Source organism: Colobus angolensis, unplaced genomic scaffold (genome assembly GCF_000951035.1).
Source record: "Colobus angolensis palliatus isolate OR3802 unplaced genomic scaffold, Cang.pa_1.0 Scaffold275, whole genome shotgun sequence".
In the NCBI taxonomy this organism is placed as follows: domain Eukaryota; kingdom Metazoa; phylum Chordata; class Mammalia; order Primates; family Cercopithecidae; genus Colobus; species Colobus angolensis.
The window spans coordinates 3871886-3895587 of NW_012115988.1; the positions used below are offsets into that span (position 1 = coordinate 3871886).

At 38.7% G+C, this 23702-nt stretch overlaps 2 protein-coding genes across 3 annotated transcripts in view; one reads left to right on the forward strand and one right to left on the reverse strand.

Moving 5' to 3' along the window:
- Positions 1–2286: 2286 nt before the first annotated feature.
- Positions 2287–16412, reverse strand: DUS4L (dihydrouridine synthase 4-like (S. cerevisiae)). Its single transcript, XM_011948215.1, has 7 exons — positions 15770–16412; positions 13281–13417; positions 9184–9305; positions 6337–6454; positions 4896–5018; positions 3611–3837; positions 2287–2902 (listed from the first exon to the last, which is right to left on the reverse strand). Exons 2-7 carry the CDS (start codon positions 13394–13396, stop codon positions 2655–2657), a joined length of 954 nt encoding a protein of 317 aa, XP_011803605.1. The 5' UTR covers positions 13397–13417; positions 15770–16412; the 3' UTR covers positions 2287–2654.
- COG5 (component of oligomeric golgi complex 5) overlaps positions 15777–23702 on the forward strand; it is a 380460-nt gene continuing 372534 nt past the window's right edge. For both annotated transcript variants that reach the window (XM_011948213.1, XM_011948214.1), the window contains exons 1-2: positions 15777–16638; positions 21987–22126. In XM_011948213.1, the coding sequence (XP_011803603.1) occupies positions 16452–16638; positions 21987–22126 (327 nt within the window). In that variant the 5' untranslated portion in view covers positions 15777–16451. The remainder of the gene's footprint in view (positions 16639–21986; positions 22127–23702) is intronic.

Consider the following 23702-nt stretch of genomic DNA (forward strand, 5'->3'; position numbering starts at 1 on the left):
CCCACCCAGCCTCCCGCCCCGCAGGCTTCCCGCCCGCGGGCCCGTCCCGTCTGAAGTCACAGGCGGCGCGACCACGTATATTGGCAACAATTGTTTTCTAATTGGCGGAGGAGTCAGAGTATGAATTAGACTTTTGACCTGATGCTTGGGGGTCGGAGCGCAACTTCTTTAGAAGGGCAGACTAAGTGCAGCCCCGGCAGGAGGGCGCCCGGGGTGCAGGTCTAAGGAGCGGGGCCGGGCCGGGCGGCGGGGCTGGATTCGGTGATGCAAATTCAGCGAACGCGCTTAAGACGCACTCCTTTCCGGTCACCTCCTCTCTTTTTATGGTGGGAACTGTTTGTGTCCAGAATTAAACTATCATTTAATAAGGGGCCAGGATGAGGTGGTCGTGCAGCATTTTGTTCTGGAGAAGGTAGGATCAACTGTAGTATCACAACATATGCCGTAGGCGTTCCCATTCCCGTCCATGGGCTGGGAAGAGGCAGTAAACTTCAGCGCGATGTTTGGGGACTGGTGCGAAAGGTGGGTATGGGGATATTCTTTTAATTACTATTTTCCAGCTTTTCAAACTGTGCGTGTACATTTAAATTGTTGAAGAGTTTTTTCAACATTGACAACGTATCAGGAGTTTAATAAAAGTACTATCCTGGTGACAATTACTTGGGGAATAGTAAAATGCTGAAAATGGATAATGATAGAATATAAAACAATCAAAAACACATTTAAGTTGGTGCTTTTTCTGAATTTATCACCAATATTCTGGATCATGTGTAACAGAAAAATAGAAAACAGACTTTGAACATAACCGTAAGGAAGATTTTTTTTTTTTTTGAGATGGAGTCTCCCTCTGTCACCCAAGTTGTATTGTGACGGTGCGATCTTGGCTCACTGTAGCCTCTGCCTCCCAGGTTCCAGCGATTCTCTGGCCCCAGTCTCCTGAGTGTCTGGGATTACAGGCGCCTGCCACCATGCCTAGCTAATTGTTGTATTTTTAGTAGAAAGAGGGTTTCACCATGTTGGCCAGGCTGGTCTCGAACTCCTGGACTCAAGTGATCTGTCTGCCTTGGCCTCCCAAACTGTTGGGATTACAGGTGTGAGCCACTGCGCCCAGCCAGGAAGTTTTTTTCTTTTTTTTGAGACCAGTCTTCCTCTGCCACCCAGGCTGGAGTGCAGTGGTGCAATCTTGGCTCACTGCAAGCTTCACCTCCCAGGTTCACACCATTCTTCTGCCTCAGTCTCCCGAGTAGCTGGGACTACAGGTGCCCGCTACCACGCCCGGCTAATTTTTTGTATTTTTAGTAGAGACGGGGTTTCACCATGTTATCCAGGATGGTCTCCATCTCCTGACCTTGTGATCTGCCAGCCTTGGCCTCCCAAAGTGCTGGGATTACAGGCCTAAGCCACCGGGCCTGGCCAGGAAGTTACTTTTAATCAAAAGTGTTAGAACTTCCACACTGGTTCCTTCCAAACACCGAGCACATTACTCTAGTGATGAGGCTGTGCTCACAACACTAGGGTAATTCAATTCAGAGTTCTGACCATACCTCCCTATTTTGTACAGTATTCATAGAAAATGAAAAAGCCAGTTATCTTTAAAAAAAAATGCATTAACTGAAAAGTGAAAACAGAATGTACTGAGAAAAAAGATGGCACCACGGTGCTTACGTTAAAATGGATTCATTCAATATTCCCAAACGTGAATTAAACAGTTTTACATAACTGTTTCCTTATAACAGTTTTCATGTTGGCAAAATAAATAATACTTTAATTATGAACTGTTTTATTTCAGTCTGAGATACTTAATTCTTGCAGTGCATGCCCACCGATAACAAAATCTATTAATAACACTCCCAAACCATGGGACTTTAAAGTTACAATCAACTGCTGAGAGGCATACAAGTAATATCATTAAACAGAGAGTATGAAAATTAGGTTTTAAAATTAAAAACAAAACCTGGTTACTATTCTCTAGGAAACATTTCAAATATATAATCATCTCCAGCTTGGCTATCAAATTTCTGATACTTAGGATATGGCAGATTGCAGTTAATTTTATCTTTTTAGGTAGCAGGTATTATTAAGCTTTCAATCTTCGGAGGATCTAGAAGTTTTGAAATGTACCAAATTTAATGTCATTAACCAATTGGTATTTTTAATATAAGTTCTGAGTGCAATTTGATTCAGAATTTCCTGTTCTTTTTCATTTTGGATGGATGTTGGTATTTGTTCCACCACTTTTTTGCACCTGCATACTTCTTGTTAACTTATAGATACTATGAGCCATACTTTCTTAGTATTGAAATAAATTTTATTTTAAAATGTTAAAAACATGATTCCTTTAGGAAAAAATTCCCACTCTACCCATTCCCCTGATATAACAGTATTCAGAGCAGTATTTGTCAATGTTTGCCTAGGATGATCAGGATGTCTGAACCACCGGGAGTTTTCTTTAAACTGTATATTTCTGGGTCTACCCCAGATCTACCGAATCAGAATCTCTGAGGTTGAGGTCTATGACTGATTGTTAAAAAATGCTCCCAGGGATTGTTTTTATACTAAAATTTGGGAGCTACTAGTTTAAGGTACAAAATCTGACCTTCTGTGGTTTCATTGTGGGTCTAAAAGTATATATTAAAATTATTTGGGAAGTCTAGTCAAATGCCATAATGGTCTGTAAGGTAATCTATGATTGCTGATGTGCTTGACAGAGCATTAAATACCCTTTTTTCCTGCCTTGAAGTTATCTTTTCCATCATGTACATTAAATGTTGATGGAAACACATATAAGGAGTCCCGAGTTCAAGAGCAATGTCAACCCAGTCCCAGATGCATTTCAGTGGGGTTTCCTCATATCCAGCAAACATGGCCGGGTTTGCTAAGAGTCCTCTTGCAACCATCACACCTACAAATTAAAGCACACCATATTTGTCCATACATTAAGATCCCCTGGTTATTAGTTCAAGCTCAATGAAGCAAACAGAATTTTTTTTAAAAAGTATTATCACCAAGGTTTTGTGATGCCTTTATTACATTAGTATGTTTAATTCAATTACAAAAGAATTAATTTTGGTACCTTTTGTAAACCAGGAAAGTTTAAATGTACTTATATAAATCTTTATTTTTTTAAAGATTTCTACATTAAACAATTAGTCTTTAGTTTTTCTTTAGGGTAAATCTAGACTGTCATAAATTGGGCTGCTTAAAATTCAGTTTATCTATATTTTCCCATCTAGCAATCACAGGGCTTGGCATGCCAATAATTTAAGGGAATAATGAAACTACACAGCAGTTCTGGGGTTCTTTTAGCTCTTATCATTCTCGAGTCCACTTACTCTCATTTCTAGGTGCTTTATTTTACTAGTAGGATATCTAGAAAATTCTTCACTTGTCACTAGATATGATGGCGTCAGAAAAGTAACTGAATTAATTTATCCCAGTTAAGATAATCCATGTTTTTCCAGGTAGAAAACTTAACATCATTTTAATAAATTGCTTAGCTTAAAACAGTACAATGGGAAAATATGGCTTAATGTTAAACAAAACAAATGAAAATCAACATTACTTCCCCACTCTCATTTCTTCCCAATTAACCCAAGTATTTATTTCTTACCATCTGTCCCAGTAATGTGCCACACATTTTCTGCTTCCTTTAAGCTTCTGATGTCTCCATTAGCAATCACAGGTATAGACATATTTTCCTTAATTATTTTAATGGAATCATAGTGCACTGGCTGATGTCTTTCTTCAGCAGTTCTTCCATGGACTGTAATCCAGGAAACTCCTGTTGCTTCAGCCTTTCGACAAAGATCTACAGTTCTTTTAAGGTCATCATGGATCCTACAATTTCAAAATTACATTTATCTGTTCACAGCACACAAATCTTAATGCTAACATTAACTGACGAAAATGATATTTCATCTATTAAATTAGTTAGCTTTGTTATATCATATTATTACTATATGTCATTATCAGCAAGGTTTTCTTCAGGGATCAGTTCCTACCCAAGACCTCAAATTTAGCTATTTCACTACTGACAACAAAGGACAAAAAACAAGTTTTATCTTAGACCTAGTGCTTCTATGCTTTGGCTTTGATAAATCAAAGAGCCATGAAAGTACTGTCACAGATGAATTTAAACCTTAATATTTGCTGTGCATGCCCCCATCCCCAAGTGGGAGAACATAATACTTCATCTTGAAATATGTTTTCAGGCTGGGCACGGTGGCTCACTCCTGTAATCCCAGCACTTTGAGAGGCTGAGGCAGGCGGATCACTTGAGGCCAGGAGCTCCAGACTGGCCTGGCCAACATGGGGAAACCTCGTCTCTACTAAAAAATACAAAAATTAGCGAGGTGTGGTGACACACACCTGTAATCCCAACTACTTGAGAGGCTGAGGCATGAGAATTGCTTGAACCTGGGAGGCAGGGGTTGCAGTGAGCCAAGATCGTGCCATTACACTCCAGCCTGGGCAACAGGGTGAGACTCTGTCTCAAAAAAAGAAATGTTTTCAACCTGTCATGGAAAAACTGATTCCTGGTTTATTTTCTTTTCATTGTGAAATTTTAGTGCAAATATTTTTCCTGTTTTCTATACTTGGCACCAGTAATGTTTCTTAACATTAAATACTACATAGCTAAAGTTGAAAGTTTGGTGAAACTTACAATAAAGGGAGGCTTTAAGTTTTGTTAGAAGTACAAAGAGGAAGTTTTTCAGGACTATACATGAAAATTATGGTATATATTCTTTTACTAAATGTCTTATTTTCAACACTTCCATACACCAGCTACCAATTTATTTAGGATAGACACTCCTAACAGCATCAGACAAAAGGAATAATCTTTTATTTCCTAAGTAACGGATGATTGTATCAATAGATTGAAATATTGTCTTTACCTTATTTTAATAGAAACTGAAAATCCAGGGGTTTCCACTTGATTTCTTACTTGTTTCACCATATCTCGAACAAGCTCTGGCTTGTTTATTAAGCAAGCCCCATAACCTTCTGCCATTGCCCACCTTTGTAAAGCAAACATATGAACAAGTGAATTATAAATAACTGGAAGAGAAGACAAAATTCTGAAAGCACTGAAATATAAGTGCATCCATTTCTCTAGTGATCTGGAATAGAAGCAGATTTTAAAAATTCATAGGTTCAACATTTCTAAGTGGATCAATATGAGATTAGGAAAACATGTTCCCAGATCAAAAAGTACTCAGGAGAAATGGTTTTCATTGGCAAGTGAGAATATTAAGTTAAAAGTCATTCAACCAAAACAGGTTTAAATATTTCAAGTAATTAATTGCAATGACTTCAGATTTCAAAAATTCCAAATTTGATGTTTATTGTGCATAACAAGGTTTTATTAGTCTCAATAGTAGAAAGATAGTTTTGGCTTACAGCATTCCAATATCACTAAACAGCTTATTTAACTCTCCTAATGAGTATACAAATATGTCTCATCTGATTTGGATTACGCTATACTTAACAACTTTGCTTTTATTCTGTGGACACAATTTGAATTACTGATAATCTACTACAGTGCCAGTACAGCAGAACTATTACTGTCAGGCCAGGTGCGGTGGCTCAGGTCTGTAATCCCAGGACTTTGGGAGGCCGAAGCGGGTAGATCACCTGAGGTTGGGAGTTCACGACCAGCCTGACAACACAGAGAAATCCGTCTCTACTAAAAATACAAAATTAGCTGGGCATGCTGGCACATGCCTGTAATCCCAGCTACTCGGGAGGCTGAGGCAGGAGAATCGCTTGAAACTGGGAGGCGGTGGTTGTGGTGAGCCCAGATGGCACCACTGCACTCCAATTTGGGAAACTCCGTCTCAAAAAAAAAAAAAAAAGAAATATTATTGTCAAATTAAGTACATCCTATCAACACCCAGTTACTTAAATCCCCTTAAATTTTTATAAGGGGAACTAATTAGGAGAAAATATGTGTTGATTTCCTAAGTCAAACAATCAGTTTTCAGAGCAAGCATATCTGACGTGACAGTAAAAATACATTTTAGGGATTGCCGTAAACATTAGATTCTCATATAACTACTTATGGATGAGATTTACGGCACAGCCACATAAAAATTCTATTGGTGAGGGGAGACAAAACACCTGTCTATACATCATTTCAGTCATCAGAAAAGACCTTTGAATTTATGTTCCTAAATTACATTTCCCTATATTTTCTTCCTTCTTGTTTTGAGCCCTGGGGCTGTAACTCTATTTTCTTTTTAAGTTTTGGAAAACTAGAAAGATATTTTACCATGTTCACACATAGTTTTTTTTTGTAATCTTTTGGAAAATTCTTCCAACTTCTTTGAGCTTTACCTCTGAGGGCAACCACAGTTAATGTCTATTCCATTCGCATAAGGACAGACTATACGAGCAGCATCAGATAAAAGTCTTGCATCGTTAGCAGCAAACTGAACAATCAATGGGCAATCACCTGACAAAATGAATAGCTCAACATTAAAATTCACAGGAAAAAACCCTGCACACACACACACCAAACTTTAATGTTTGTACAGGATAAAAGAGCAATAACGATTTTTAGCCTAAGAAGCATCTGTCCAAATAATATAACATTAAACAATTTAAAATATTTTAAATTAAAAGCAATTTACACTCAGTAAAAAATTCAAACAGTACAAAATTTGATAAATGAAAACAATTCTAACACTTTTGACAAAATAGACCCTCTTCCCAAAGGTGAGAATTAGTTTACCTGTATTCCAGAACAATTTTTTTGTATACCTGTAAAATTTAAACAAGTGTGAACATTCTTTTTTTTTTTTGAGGCGGAGTCTCGCTCTGTCGCCCGGACTGGAGTGCAGTGGCCAGATCTCAGCTCACTGCAAGCTCCGCCTCCCGGGTTTACGCCATTCTCCTGCCTCAGCCTCCCGAGTAGCTGGGACTACAGGCGCCCGCCACCTCGCCCGGCTAGTTTTTGTATTTTTAGTAGAGACGGGGTTTCACCGTGTTAGCCAGGATGGTCTCGATCTCCTGACCTCGTGATCCGCCCGTCTCGGCCTCCCAAAGTGCTGGGATTACAGGCTTGAGCCACCGCGCCCGGCCGAACATTCTATAAATACCACTATGCCTACTGTTCCTTTCTTTCCTGATATATCTGGGAGATGTACTCAGTTCTATTTTCTTCTTTATAGTGGGATATTCCGCTGTATGGATGGACCATAGAATGTATTTTTAGACGTTTCACATGCTCTGAGTATATTCATAGGGTAAATCCTTAGGAGTAGAATTGTTAATAGGCATTTAGCATACAACATTGTGATAGATATTACAGAATTATCGTCCAAGAGTTTACCAATATATACATATACCAATATGGATAAAAGTTCTTGTTTCCTCACAACTTATCATACAGTGTATATCTAACATTTGAATATTCTAATTAGTGAGCTCTTTTCATATTCTTTACATTTTTCTATATATAGTTTTTCCATTAGTCATTCCTTTTATTTGTAATTTTTTTATAAAACAAATTAGTATTGCTATCTATCATGTGTTATAAATATTCTCCTCAGTTTTTTGTCTTTGAGCATATTTGTGCTCTTACATATAAAGGTTTAAATTTTTTTTTTTGAGACAGCGTTGCTCTCTGTCACCCAGGCTGGAGTGCAGTGGCACAATCTCAGCTCACTGCAACCTCTGTGTCCCAGGTTCAAGTGATTCTCTGGCTCAGCCTCCCAAGTAGCTAGGAGTACAGCCGCCTGCCACTAAAGCCAGCCAATTTTTGTATTTTCAGTAGAGATAGGGTTTCACCATGTTGGTCAGGCTGGTCTCGAACTCCTGACCTCAGGTGATCCACCCACCTGGGCCTCCCAAAGTGCTAAGATTACAAGAATGAGCCACTGCGTCTGGCCCAAAGGTTTAAATTTTAATACAGCCAAATGTATTAAAGTTTCCTAGGTTTTAAAGAACATATTTTTCTTATCCTTGGATCAGTGTTATGAACTCTTTTTAGATGTATTTCAACATTTCTTTTGAGGAATACTTGTACGAGAATCACTGGGTGTTTATAAAAATGCAGATTTCTTGGCATCATCCTAATTGCATTGATTCAAGATTCCTATGGCAACCCACTGATTTATAGGATTATGATGGTTTAGGGGAATTTGCTTTATTCTTTATGGAGATGTAAGGTGCTTTCTCTTTTGTAGCTCAAGAGAGTTACAGAATTTCTATTTAACAACCATTTATTGGTCTAATATATTTCCAACAGTGTACCAGATGCTAAGGATACAAATCAAGCTATTTCTATAGCTACAGCCCTCAAGGAGGCCGAACCTAATGGGAGAAACAGGCATATAAAGAGAAAATCATAATGCAGCAGAATTAAGTGCAACATAAGAGCCTGTGCTTAGCAGGGAGGTCATGAGTAGAGGATGATCAAAAAAAAAAAAAAAAAGATTCATGGCTACAAATATTGAGAGCTGAATGAAGAAACATAAACTACAGTTTGCAAGAGAGAGAGGGGTCTGGTGTGAGAAGACAGGGTATGTTCAAGGACTTAAAATAACTTAGGAATTTTGAAGGATAAAGTCAGTGGGCGTGGGGAGAAACTGAAGGAAGATAAGGCTGCAGAAGATATATTTAGAGGTCAGATTATGAAAAACTGTATATTAACCTCAGGTGCTGAAATTTTAGTCTTTAAGCCAGTAGTTCTCAACCTTTAACAAGCTCAGAATTACCTGGAAAGCTTTTCAAAACACAGATTGCTGGACCACATATCCAGAATTTCTGATTTAGTATACCTGTAAATCTCCCTTTCTAACATGTTTCCAGATAATACTGATGCTGCTGGTCTGGGGATCACACCTTGTGAACAATGAGAGGAAAATTTACATTTTCAATAGGTCACTTGGAGGATAGTTCGGAATGGTACAAGACTAGAGGCAGTGTGACAGGCATCTACTCTAATAGCCCTAGTGAGAGGAGAGGGTTTCAAAGTGGCCTTAACGCTTTGGTATATACACTGATAGTTTACAAGGCATTCAGTAATAACAGGTAAAAAATACTTATTAAAAACACTAAAGAACTAAAACTTTTTCATACAAAATCTCTAAATTGTGTTGTTTCTGATTAGACAAGATAGTTGAGTTTGTAAACAAATTTAAAAAGTTTTACAAAGTCCGTACACTTGGTTTCACATACCTTGGTTTGTGGTAAATTCACTGTCTCTGGCTTTTATAGATTTGACAAAATCAGCGGCAACTATCATTGGTGTATAACACAGATCACAGCTGTATTTTCTTACTAGTGTCCTAAAAGCCAACCTGTGAGCATATAAAACCTTAATTATGCATTTAGAAACACCACAAACATATTTTAGTGCATTGTTAAATATTTATCAGAGAAAGTTCTACCTATGGGGAGATGGAGGACACTTTTCCCTATTATTCCTGCTAAGTATTACTGAAAACCCTGGATATTATATACAAAACAAACACAAGAAAATTTTGAAAGGTGAAGAAAAGATGGCCAGACAGGCTAGTGACCTCAGGACCTGAGGAATGACAGGGTGGTGAGTTCTCTGGATTTTATTTTTGTCTCAAATATCCTAGACTTCAAGAAGCTGGCCAACTGGAAACAACAATGGATGCAGACAAAACCAGCCCCAACAAAAGCCTTCTCTAACCAAGGGATCAGGAAAATGTTCTGTCTGACCTAGTAAGACAGAAATCTCTTAAGACAGTTCTACTCCAGCCAAATACTGTAGAAAAAGCTATGGCTTTATCTCCATTAGCAAAGGCCAAGTGGGAATCCTAGACTTCTACCCTCCAAAGGCTGTTAACAAGGTGCTCCAACATTCTACTGAGATGATGTCCGAGAAGGCCAGGTAAGGATTTGAAACTTTCATCTCTGGTGGCCAGTGAGGTCACTCCCAGCCCAGTGGTATCAGTGGAGGCCACAAGGGGAGCCTGGACTTCCATGCCTGCCAGCAGTAATGAAGCACTCCTCTTCCTCACTGCTTGGTGTGGTATCAGAGGAGGCATAGTGGAGAGCCAGGACTTTCATTATTGCCCAGCATATATGAGGCTACCCTCACCATGGGGAACTGTAACTCTCATCCCTGTCCAGCAGTAATGAGGAGCTCCTCACCTACCAGATGTCGAAGGAGGCCAAGTGAAGAACTTGGACTTCTATCAGATAGTAATGACGTGGCACCACTCCCCTAATCATTCCTTGCTGGAGTGTTGTCAGAAAAAGCCGGTTAAAACAGAATGTTCAATAGTCAAAATCAATCTAATCCATCATATTAACAGGCTAAATAATAAAAAGCACGTGATCATGTAGATGCAGAAAAGGCATCTGACAAAATACCCATATGTACTAAAAAAGAAAAGCTAACTCTCAGAAAACCAGAAGTAGAGGGAACCTTCCTCAGTTTGATAAAGTGCATCCATAAAATTCCTACAGAACACTTTTGCCTTAGACAGGAACAAGGTAAGGAAGTCTGCTCTTATCACCCTTGTTCAACACAGCACTGAAACTTTTAGTCAGTGCAATAAGGCATGATAAAGAACAAAAGGTACATGATCAAAAGGAAGAAATCCAACTGTCCTTATTTGCAGATGACATGGTTGTCTATATAGACTCTGAAGGAATTTCCAAAAAACTAGAACCAACAAGTGAGTTTAGCAAGTTTTCAGGATATAAGATCAACATACAAAAATCTATTTCTATGTGCTAGCAATAAACATGTGAACACCAAAAATTAAAAATTGTATTTACAAACATGCTCAAAACAAACCCAGATGTCTTATAAAACATGTACAGAACTTGTAACTTGAAAACTACACAAAACTGATGATAGAAATTAAAGAAAATCTCAATCAATGGAAAGACATATTGTGTTCATGGATTGGGAGACTCAACACAGTAAGAAAGTCAATTCTTCCCAAGTTGAGGTATAGGTTTCACACAGTTCTTATGAAAATTCCAGCAAGGTTTTTTGCAGAGATAGACAAGGTCATTCTAAAATTTATTTGTAAAGCAAGGGAACTAGAATAGCTAAAACAATTTTGAAAAAGTAAATAAATTGGGAAGAACCAGTCTACCAGATTTCAAGACATATTATAGAGCTATATAGTAAAACTGTGGTATTGGCAGGGAAAAAGATACAAGATCAATGGAACAAAATAGAAAATGCTGATTTCTCATAAAGAAGCAAATAATTAAATGGAGGAGAGATAGCCTTTCTTTTTTTTATTATTTTTTTTGAGATGGAGTTTTACTCTTGTTGCCCAGGCTGGAGTGCAATGGCGCGATCTCGGCTCACTGCAACCTTCACCTCCCAGGCTCAAGCGATTTTCCTGTTTCAGCCTCCCAGCAGCTGGGACTATTGGCATGTACCACCATGCTAATTTTTGTATTTAGTAGAGATGGGGTTTCACCATGTTGGACAGGCTGGTCTAGAACTCCTGACCTCAAATGATCTGCCCACCTCGGCCTCCCAAAGTGCTGGGATAAGGATTTGATGGCGTGAGCCACCGTGCCTGGCCCACAGCCTTTCAAAAATGGTGCTGGAGTAATTGGACACCCATAGGCAACCTAACCTAAGCCTCACACTTACGTAAAAGTTAATGCAAAATTGATCATGGACTTAAATGCAAAACATAAAACTATAAAACTTTTAGGGAAAAAAACTGAGGAGAAAATATTCAGGATCTGGAGTTTCTTACACTTGACATCAAAAGCACAATTCACAAAAGGAAAAATTGATAAGTTAGACTTCATTAAAATGAAACTTTTGTTCTGCAAAAGATCCTGTTAAGAGCATGAAAAGACAAGCCACATACAGGGGGAAAATATGTGCAAATCACATATCTGACAAAGCAGAATATATATCTAGAGTATATAAATAACTCTCAGCACTCAATAGAAAACAAGAAAACATATGGATAAAAGCACTTGAATAGATACTTATACAAAGACAACATACAAATGGCCAATAAACACACAAAAAGATGTTCAGCATCATTAATCATTAGGGAAATGCAAATTAAAACTGCAATGAGATACCACTTCATACCCATTAGGATGATTATAACAATAAAAAAAACAAAACTCCCAGAATATAACAAGTGTTGATGAGGATGTAGAAAAATGAAAATTCTTGTTCACTGCTGCTGGTAAGGTAACATGGTGCAGCTGCTATGGAAAGCAGTATAGTAGCTGCTCAAAAAATTAAACATAGAATCACCATATGATCCAGCAATTCTACTTCTGGGTACACAGTCAAAAAAGAATTGAAAGCAGAGTTTCAGAGACCTGTTATGAACCATGGGTACTTGTATATGGGTATTTGTACATCCATAGTTCATGAAAGTATTGTTTGCAGTAGCCAAAAGGTGGAAGTTATCTTGTGTTCTATCAATATGTGAATGGATATCAACAGATGAATGGATAAACAAAATATACATAAAATGGAATATTATTCAGCCTTAAAAGGAACAATAGTCTGATATATGCTACAACATGAATGAACCTTGAGGATGTTATGCTGCATAAAATATTAGCAAAATAAATGTAGTTTTGAACAAATACATATAAGACTTATATGAGGTATCTAGAGTAGTGAAATTCATAGAGGGAGAAAGTAGAATAATGGTTGCCAGGGGCTGCTGTAGGGAACAGTGGAATGGGGAGTTATAGTTTAATGTGTATAGAATTTCCATCTTCTAAGATGAAAAGAGTTTTAGAGATCAGATGCACAACAATGTGAATGTAATTAACACTACTGAACTGTATTCTTAAAAATGATTGAGAGGTAAGTTTTATGTTATGTATATTTTATAACAAACTTTTTAAAAAAAACAACTCAATAGTAAAAGAGCAAACAATCCAATTAGAAGATGAGCAAAAGATATGAAGAAATATTTCTTCAAAAACTGAACACACCACTACCTCAGGACCCAGTAATTGCACTATTTGTCCCAAGACTTAAGTTCACATAAAAATCTACACATCAATACTTATATCTATTTAGTATACACTATATACTTATAGGTAGGAGTTACAACCACCACCATTTTTATAGATATAGAAAGTGCAGCTCAGAGAGGTTGTTTACTCAGGATCACCATATATACTCGGCAAGTAGTAGCATCATGACTCAATTCTAAATCATGATTCCAAAGCTAGGAGTTTGAAGTTCCCATATGGTGGTGGTCTTACAGTACTTTTAAAAAGTCAGAGCATAAAAGGGAAATTTCATCTTAGTTCATTAACCATTTAGCAACACTTACTTTGAATATCGAACCATTGGGGCACAGACTTTTACCAGTTGTCCAGAATGAAACATTTCTATGGGATCTTTTTTTCTTTCTTGACATATTATGGTTTGCATGCAGTCACTCTTCATTAATACAGATTTGTTTCAAATCTGAAAAAGACAGTAAGCTTGTATAGAGAAAATATGCTTTCACTATATTAATTCCATTCTAACAATTTCAACTGCCAACAACGTGTATTTTTTATCAGGCTTGTGGGCTCGGAAATTTTTTTATTAATAGCTTCTTTTCACAGTATCCAATATGATACTATAGAATGCTGCCTCTATTTGTAAGATAAATAGATGTGGAAAACTACCCAAGATAGTTGTGCAAAAATAAGATGTAGAAAACGATATTTTTTCCCTAGTTTACCATGTTGTAAGTTTTCAGGTTATTTAAACATTTTTTACATGCTACTTTGTTGGGATTGGTAAGCCAAGAAATTTGGTTTATTTTATATATAATATTCGACTAGCATTTGGAAATATCTTGTTTTATTCAGGAAAGTTAAATGGCATTAATAGAGCAACACTAAGTAGTCAGTGTTTCAAAAGATATCCTGGTGCTTTTATTGTAATTCTTGAATCCTGTTGTCTGTGAATCAGAAGATAAACAAACGTTAATTATTTTTAAAAATTTTAATGTGATATTATCTAGTGAAAATTTCAATTATAATTCTACAATTGCATTCTAAATCACTTTTATACCCCAAGAGGTACAGGTACAAGTGATGAAATTATGGAGTTTATAAATGTTTTATATTTGCTATACTTAAAATCCTACCATTTCACAGTGTTGGTTACTTTTCATATTCCAGTTTTTGGCCTTAGTAATTTAGAAACAGGTATGCATGAAGGAAAAATGAAACAGAAAAAAATAAAAAAAAAAGAATCGGATATGGGCCAACTTTAGAACAGTCTAATTGCTCAAACTTTAGAGTCTTTAACCTCTAGGCAAAGAGTTGAAATTAAAAATAGCTAAAGTACTTAAGGATGTCAGGGTCTTTCCAGAAACTGCTGAAAGCACCAATATTTAAGTAACAGAGGAAAAGGGGAGAGCAAAAAAGACTGAAGATGAACTTTGGAGCTGGGAGGAATAAACCTAAAGAGTGATACTCAGAAACCAAGAGAGAGACCATTATGAAGGAAGGAAGGAGGGGATAGGTATCTTAAACATCAAAGTAAGGCAAAAATAAAGGGTGCAATGGCAACAAGGTCATTAGTGATTTTAGCAAGAATTATTTCATTTTTATCCACTCCTGCAGTCATAGTAAATGGCATACAGAAGGCCTCAATATTTATTTGCTTAAAGAAAAATCAGTAGCTTTCAGGGGGCTGGGCTCACACCTGTAAACTCAGCATTTTGGGAGGCCAAGGCAGGAGTTCCAGACCAGCTTGGGCAATATAGTGAGACTCCCATCTCTAAAAAAAATTATAAAAATTAGCTGGGCGTGGCAGCAAGCACCTGTGGTCTCAGCTACTCTGGAAGCTTAGGCAGGAGGATCCCTTGAGCCCAGAAGGTTGAGGCTGCAGTGAGCCATGATCCTGCCACTGCACTCCAGCCTGGGTGACAGAGCTAGACCCCCAACTCAACAAAACAAAACAAAACAATTGGTAGCTTTCAACTTTAGTTGTATACTACAATGAACTGGGGAGCTTTTAAGAATTAGGATGCCCAAGCCATACCCTAGACCAATTAAATCCAAATGTCTGGGCTCAGGATGCAGGCATCAGTGTTTTTATTAAAGCTCTTCAGGTGATTTCAATGTGCAGCTAAGCTTGGAATTACTGGAATAAGTAAATCCAAAGATTCCAAAGCACCTGGTACAATTGTTTGTTTAAATGGGTTCCCGCCTTACCTATTAGCTCCTTTTAGGATATGGATTGAGTCTTATGTTTGTAAACTCATGAGAGCATGCAGAGTAGGGGGGTCAAAACTTTCACTCTATGAATGAACATCATTCACTCTTCTAAAATCTTCCACTGGGGGGAATAAAGTCAAGGAAGGAAAAATAATTCCTAATTCACAAGTAATGAATGAATCACTCCTATTCCCATCATTACTAAGATCTTACATACTAGGGAAAATCCTCTGAGACAAAGAGAGCATAATGCAGTGTAGCATAAGACTTGCTTACCTGAGGTGTTATGAGTATGAAATGCATTTAGATTTATAAAATACTTAGAACAGCGATAAGCACAGGATAAGCAGTAGCACCTTTTTGAAACAGAATGTAGAAAACCACGTAGCTCTGGAACTGGACAAAATTGGTTTCCTGGATACATACCTACTGTACAAAATGAAAAAGTCATATTACAGTTTCTTTTTGCGAAGAAGCTTAAGACTTTCTTGCATACTTGTGGTTGATTGACCCTGTTAATTTATCAGTATTTATCTTAGAAGAAAAAAATCTAGGTAAAAAATGCGAACGTATTAGCTGAGAAGATACAATGGGAACCAACCTGATGCTCTTACAGCCTCAATACCGTTAGTTGAGATATAGACAATCTATCAGTTTGTAATTAAGAAAAAGTCTGGCATGTAGCTGAAAGTGAGGAAGAGGTAGAAAAGGCAAAAGGTCAAAGGTCTCATGGAAGGAAGGAGGGTAGACAGTGAGTTTTATTTGTCCTTTTATGGTTCAGTCTTCCTTCTTCATCGAGTCTCCCTAATTCTCTTCACTCTTCATCCCCAGCAATTTTTCTTCCCAAGCATTTCCTGCGGGCTTTTATTACCCCAGGAGTGCCAGTCAAGAGGTGGGACAGATACAGCTGTGTAGCAACTAACGCCTGACTCTTGTGAGTGTGGAGGGCAAACGAAGCTCCCTGAAACCTCCGCTCTGCTCTCCTGCCTTACGCCGCACCGCCCCTGTTCTGAGGTTTAATACTTGCTTCACAGATAGGCGCTGCGGCCACGTTCCGGTGCCCACCTTCTCCTTGGCCCGGGCACGACGCCAGCCCAGGAGGCGCGACCCAGAGCTGCTGCGAAAGACAGAGGAAAGCGCCGGCCGGATGGCCTTGGCTCCCTTGGTGCGCTGGGCGCAGAGCACTCGGACCCCGAGCGCCCACTGCTTGAGTAACCACGCGGCTCCTAGCCGGGCTTAGCCCAGCCGCGGAGTAAGTCAGTTCGCTAGGCCTGCCTGGAGCCATGGGCTGGTTGGGCGGGCGGCGCCGAGATTCTGCGTCACCACCTGGGCGGGGCCGTTCTGCAGCTGACGACATCAACCCGGCACCTGCCAACATGGAAGGTGGCGACGGCGGCGTCGTTGTGGCTGGCCTCGGAGCTCGAGGTTCTGGAGCGGCTGCAGCGACAGTCCGGGAACTTCTGCAGGACGGTAAGGAGACGGGGTCTGACCAGGTCGTGGGTTTAGGGGTCTGCGCTGCTCCGCACCTGGACAGCGAGGTGTACCCAACCCGTTGCTTTGCAGAAAGTTTTCCAGTCTGAACGTGACCACTCCCCTCCGCCCGGTCCTCTGGCTTGGAGTACTGTTTTAGCCAACCTGTTTCCTCTGGGACTGGCTCCCTCTTTTCTGGTGTCTTGGGGACACCTGCTTTCTGTTTGCTCCTCATTTCAACTCGAGCCCCCCATGCCTCCAGCTTCCCTGAAGTTTAGGGAGACCAAACCCTGTGGCCCGCGTTGGCAGCCACGGGCTGCTGCCGCAGTTCTTGAACGGGTGTAGCGTTCGAGCTCTTCAAAAGTGTAAGATCTAGAACAGACGGCAGACGCATGAGGAAGTAGGGCCTTGTTTTAAAGTAGAACTGGAAACGCCTACTCCTTTAACAAATGGACTATACAGGTCACCCCCTCGCAGCCGGTTTTTTTTTTTTTCCCCCTCCTTTATGAGGCAGTTATCCACAGTGAGACGTGGGGGAAGGTTTGAGGCATTCGTTCAGGTTGAGATTAACCATTTGTACGGAATCTAGCAGTCAGATTTATTGCTAGTCAGTTTGGAGAGAAGTTGCCCAAAATAAGAAAAGTTAGGTATACTTGAAAAGCATATTCAGTTGTGTCAATCCAGTTAACATGTCCCGAATCTCTTATCCTTCAGAATAAAGTTCAAATTTATAAGCATAAAAATAAAGCCTTTCTCACGTGTTTTTAATTTTTTCTCTAGTGGCCATCACATTCTACCTTGTACTAAAATCATTTGTATACTTTTTAAAATCTCTTCTGTATGGTGAACTTTTTTTTAATATCCCACAATGTGAATAGCAGTATCTTGCATACAGTAGGTGCAGAATGTTTTTAAAAGTGATCGTCGCAGTTAGAAGCATATGAACACATTTGAAGACCAAAGTGGGTAATAAATGAAATAAAGTTCTAAATTGTTATTTTCTCTGACTGTTGAATATTTTATTGTCATCCTGAATTACATGCTTTCTCATGATAATGTATGTACTTTTGTCAAAAGCAATGATATTTTCTGAACTATTTTGTGTTGGAAACTAGGTCAGGGTCTCTGTCTAAAACTTGGTTAAACTGAATGTAAATTAAGATACAAGGCACAGACCCTGATATATTTGCAATTGCTCCTGATATATGTGCAATTCTTGCCCTCAAGTAGTTCACCATCTAGTAGAGGAAATAATCTTGTAGAGCTATAAAGGTAGGTGCTGTAATACAGTGATGTAAGATAGCAATTGGATTGTGTATAAAGTAGAACATTAATATAGAGGAGAATGATAACTGGGGATTGGGAACTGGTTAGGAAATGTCAGAAAAGGCTTTCTAGGTGGAGACGTTTTAAACTGTAGATAGGACTTCCCCAGGTGAACAGTGGAAGGGACAATACATTCCAAACACTGGATATATGTTTCAGTAGGATGTATTTCAGGAATTGTAATCAGTTCTTGGAGGGTAAATAGTCTTCAGTTCTGCCTTCTGTATTTTCCTCCTTGGTTCTCTGCCGTTCTCCACAGTGATTATTTAAATCTTCTTTATCCTTTTCAAACCTTTTCCTTCAAGCTTAACAAATGACTTTCAGCTTCCCTGGGGAGAAAAAAAGGAGCCATCAGATGTGAACTTTCTCTATTTCTTGCCCATCAAAGCTATAAATTTAACTTCAACCTATAACCATCCGTTGCACCTTTTTCCCCTTGCCTTTTCAATTGCAACAGAAGTGGAGTCTCTGCTCCTTTCTTTCTTCCTTTTTTTTTTTTTTTTGAGACGGAGTCTGGCTTTGTCGCCCAGTCTAGAGCCCAGGCTAGAGCGCCGTGGAGCGATCTCGGCTCACTGTAAGCTCCGCCTCCTGGGTTCGCGCCATTCTCCTGCCTCAGCCTCCCGAATCGCTGTGTTACAGGCGCCTGCCACCATGCCCAGCTAATTTTTTGTATTTTTTAGTAGAGACGGGGTTCCACCATATTAGTCAGGATGGTCTCGATCTCCTGACCTCGTGATCTGCCCGCCTTGGCCTCCCGAAGTGCTGGGATTACAGGAGTGAGCCACCATGCCCAGCCGAGTCTCTGCTCCTTTCTAAGGATAGTCCCTCCTACTTTGCTCTGGATTTTTTCTTCCTGTTTCCTAGGGACTCAGTCACCCTCAATCTATGCCATTGAAATAACTTTGCAAGGTTTCCAATGACTTTCTTGCACATACAACAAATGGACACTTTTTTGGTCCTTTCCTTTAACTTGTAACAGCATTTAATTCCTTTCTTGAAGTACTTTTCTCATGTGGTTTATGGGTGCTGTGCTTTTAAAAAATTCTTAATTCTCTAGGTGCTCTTTTCCAGGTTCCTGTGGATACTTGTCAGTTCAGTTTGTTCTGAATTAAGCGGTCTCTGTTGCCCCTCCCACCCCCAACATTCCTGAGGAAGTAAGCATTTCCAGCAGAAACTTTGATTCACTGTATCAGGGATTTGGCTAATGACAGTATCGAATTGATAGGCTTGGTGAGCACAGATGCATAGTATGAAAATTGGTGAGGTGCTTCCGATATGCCTCCTATGGAAATGAGGAAACTATAAAAGAGAAGCATTATATAATTCATCTCTTTAAAGGCTGTAAGCCCTCAGATGCCACATCCTGTTGTGTTTGATCTTTGTAAGCTCTGTGATACTACTACTACTTACTTTCTTTATCCCTTCTTTTGGCTTTTGCCATTCTTTTTTGTTTCTCTTTCTTTCTCCCTGAGCACTCTTTAGTCTCTTTGATTGCTTTCATTTTCTCTCTCCACCCCCAACTTTCCTATCTTCCTCATTTTCCTGCCTTTCTGTGCATTCTAAAACTTTTTCCTAAATCATCTGGTCTTTTCTGTGGTTTCAGTATGATCTTTACCTGTCTTCTGAATTATAACTGCCTACTGGACATTTCTATCTTAATTTTATTATGATATGCCATTCCATAACCTGTATGGACATTTCTATTTTGATAGTAAACAAGTAGTGCCAGTTCTATAATACACATGAAAACCTACATATGAACAAATAGTACAAGTTTTACATATGAAAAAATGAAATGGAATCACTTTTTCTATTCTCTCCTAATCTTTTCCCCTGGTAGTCTCTGTATCTGTGTTTACTGTGTCGTTAGGTAAATGTGTGCTTGTTCCCCTTGTAAATTATGAATTCTTTGGAGGCAGAGGTTTATGTTCATGTTTGTTCAGTGTCTAGTGGTCTAACTTAGTGTAAAACTAAATTTCCTATATCAGTTACTTAATCAAGAAATTTGGGAATCATCCTTGTTTGTTTTACCTAATCACCTGTTTTCAGCTTGTCAGTAAGTCCTACATCCTATGCAGTGTGAATATTTGTCAAATTTGTCACTTTGACTTTCTTAGTGCCACTTATTCAGGTCTTATTCAGGCCTTCATTATGTCACTTAGGCTGTTAACATAGTACTTTACTGGCCTCTGTGGTTGTATTTCTTGGGTGTATTGGTAAATTGGCTTTGTAGGAAAATAGAAAAAGCCCTGATTTTGTAGTGTTTGCTGATTGCCACGGTGTAAATACTCTCATCATCGTCATTGTAGATTTTAAGATATCTGTGTGAAAGGTCAACTGGCTCACAGAATTCCTGAAAATGTAACAGTCAGTGCTCAAGAGCCAGAAGAGGCAACTTCAGTACATTGCTCTGTGACTAATCCTTTTTCCATCATCCTCTATACAGCTGCCAGGATTATTGTTTTGGGACATAAAGCTGACAGTGCAGTTTCTTGGGTTAAACGAGATATGGTTAAACATTTTGAATGTCTTACAAACCTCTTTTCAAACTGCCCTCCAACCTTTGGAACCACATCTGTCATTCTTTACCATTTCTGCCCAATATACACGTGCTGCGATCTAGACACTTTGAAATCAGTATTCCCCTTATTTCTCAAGATATGCCATGGCATTTGCCACTACTGAGCCTTCCCTTTGCTTGGAATGGCTTTTTTCATTTGTCTGGCTGATAGGATTCTTAGTTCTGAGAAGCACTTGGCACATTAGAAGGAAATGTGGTTCTCAGACTTAAAAGTAGCCAAAGTAGCAGTTTCCTTCTTTCATTCCACTACATTTTAAGAGTAATCAAGAGTGTGAGACTTTACTTTTTGTTGTTGTTACCAGAATGATACTATCAGCTGATGTATAGATTTGTTAATTCATGGAACCTGCCATGTGTCTGGTATTGTTCAAACACTGAAGATGAGTTAGCAAACAAAACAAAGACCTTCTTTTCCTCTTGGAGCATACATTATAGCAGATGTAAACAATTTAGGTTTTCTTATAAGTACTCTATTTTGCTTGTTTCATCATCTCTCTGAAGGCAGCTTTAATTGTATCTACTGTATCATTAGGAGATTTGGTACATGGTTACCATGAGCTCCCTTCTGGGTATCTATTTTTAACTTTCAATTCTCTTAATTTTTCTTTCATCCATAGATTTGTGGATTTCTGCATTGAGGGATATCTTTTTAACATCTAGAATTACTTCTGTTTTCTGTCTATTAGGGGCCTATTTTAAACAGCTTTTCTTTCCGTTAACCTATTTCACCCGTAAATCCTAAATTTCAGTAACACCTATAAATTTATATTTCCTATTGTAACTAAAATTCCAGATTCACTTTGCTATAACAGTATTTGTGTATTGATCTAGAGATATCTGAGGCCATAAATATTTTTTATATATAGCCAATTTTCCTGTTGTCTTTTCACTGGCAATGATCTTGTTGTCTTGCACTAATAGTTATAGCTGGTAGTTTTTTTTTTGTTTTTTGGTTTTTTTTGAGATGGAGTCTTGCTCTGTCACCCAGGCTGGAGTGCAATGGCACGATCTTGGCTCACTGCATCCTCTGTCTCCCGAGTTCAAGCTATTCTTCTGCTTCAGCCTGCCAAGTAGCTGGGGTTACAGGCACCCGCCATCATGCCCAGCTAATTTTTGTATTTTTGTAGAGACGAGGTTTCACCATGTTGGACAGGCTAGTCTTGAACACCTGACCTCAGGTGATCCACCCGCCCTAGCCTCCCAAAGTGCTGGGATTACAGGCATGAGCCACTGTGCCTGGCCAGTAGTTATGTTTTTAATCTCTTTCTCAATATTATACTTCTTTTTGGGTCATGATAAAAGTAAGCATTAAGCAGTGTAGTGGAGTAGTTCAGAGTATGGGATCAAAATATGTTAATTATGATTATAATTGTTCTGTTGTTTAATAACTGGTTTAGTACAGGGTAATTAAGGACTTTTCCTTGTTTTTTCCCCAATTCAGAGTGTTATAGTGACTTTTTAAACGAAGACTTTGATGTAAAGACTTATACTTCTCAATCTATTCATCAAGCTGTAATTGCTGAACAACTAGCAAAACTTGCCCAAGGAATCAGTCAGTTGGACAAAGAACTACACTTACAGGTAATTCTGATTTTCAGGGTCCCTATGGATTTTTCAGCCTAAAGTGATAATTTAGCATTTTTGTAATCTTATTAAATACAAATGCATATTTACATGAAGAAGTGCATACTTACCAGTGTGACTTATTTTTCAAAGTAAATTTTTGAAATTTTCTGTAAACCACTTTTTGTTTGTCAAAAAACTAATATACCACCTCCCCAAAGCCTTTCATTCATACTTCCTGTTCACCACCTTAACTGCTGTGCAACTAATTTAATGGGCAAAAAATAGGATGTGTTCGATAAAGATAATAGAAAATGGAATTTTGGAAGTAAAACAATATGAATAAGAAAAATTGGGATGTTACATTGGCAATTCATACTTTATAAGCACAAAATGTAGCATTTGCTGAAATTACAGAAAGTTAATAAATGTTATTCTGAGTAGGATACAATATGAGAAGTTAGGAGACGGGTCCTACTTTTAGCCATGCTGTTAACTGACTTTAATCTCACTTAATGTCTTTGAGTCTAGCTTTTTTGTTTGTTTTTTAATCTATCAGATGGGTTGGAATAAGCAAGAGGAAGAGGAGACTGTAGTAGATAACTTTGAAGATTCCTTCCTCTCCTAAAATTGTGTAATTTTTATAGGGCGATTTTATGGTATAATTTCTAGTGTTGCCTTTGATGGAGTAGGTATTTAATACGTATTTAAATGAATGAACGTATGTATGAAACATCAATCGTTTACCAGGAAACGTAGATTTGGTATAACCTGAGACATAACCACTTGATCTTTTTTGTGTCTTAGTTTCTTTGAGTGGCTTAGATAGGACTGGGATGACTTCTAAGGTCATTTTAACTCTAAAAGTCTGATTATATATAATTTGATTTCAATCTTTATTGACAGATATTTAGAAAACACGTTTAGGCCAGGCGCAGTGGCTCATGCCTGTAACCCCAGCACTTTGGGAGGCCAAGGTGGGAGGATCACGAGGTCAGGAGTTCCAGACCAGCCTGGCCAACAGGCACTACCCCATCTCTACTAAAAATACAAAAATTAACTGGGCGTGGTGGCGGGTGCCTGTAATCCCAGCTACTTGGGAGGCTGAGGCAGGAGAATCACTTCAACCTGGCAAGTGGAGCTTGCAGTGAGCCGAGATTGTGCCATTGCACTCAAGCCTGGGCAACAACAGCAAGACTCCGTCTCAAAAAAGAAAGAGAGAGAGAGAGAGAGAGAGAGAGAGAGAGAAGTTAGAGTAGCCTAGGATGTGAAGTAGAGGAAGTCTGGGAGTCCCAGTAGTCTATATCAGTGAGATGTCTAAAACTGTAAAAGATTTACTCTTAGGGTTTAGTGCAGGAACTAGAAATCTCTCTAAGAAAGACACTTCATACAGAGAGTTTGGATACTTATAAAATTGTTGGGTGAATAGCTAGTGGACTGAGTTGAAGGAACTACCACAGATGCCATATAGAGGCCTGGAAGTACCTGTTCTTAACCTTCCATGTCAGTGCTAAAATTCTGCTTCTAGATACCTGATGACTAAATACTAGAGTGGTCAATGTGGTTCTCTTAACTGTGTCTAAATTCTCAGGTC

Coding starts and splice junctions, on each gene's coding strand:
- DUS4L (XM_011948215.1), bottom strand. CDS start 13,396: ATGAAGAGTGACTGCATGCAAACCATAATATGTCAAGAAAGAAAAAAA. Junction 9,306..13,280: donor CCAATGGTTCGATATTCAAA/GTAAGTGTTGCT, acceptor ATATGCTCACAG/GTTGGCTTTTAGGACACTAG. Junction 6,455..9,183: donor TGAATTTACCACAAACCAAG/GTATGTGAAACC, acceptor TCATTTTGTCAG/GTGATTGCCCATTGATTGTT.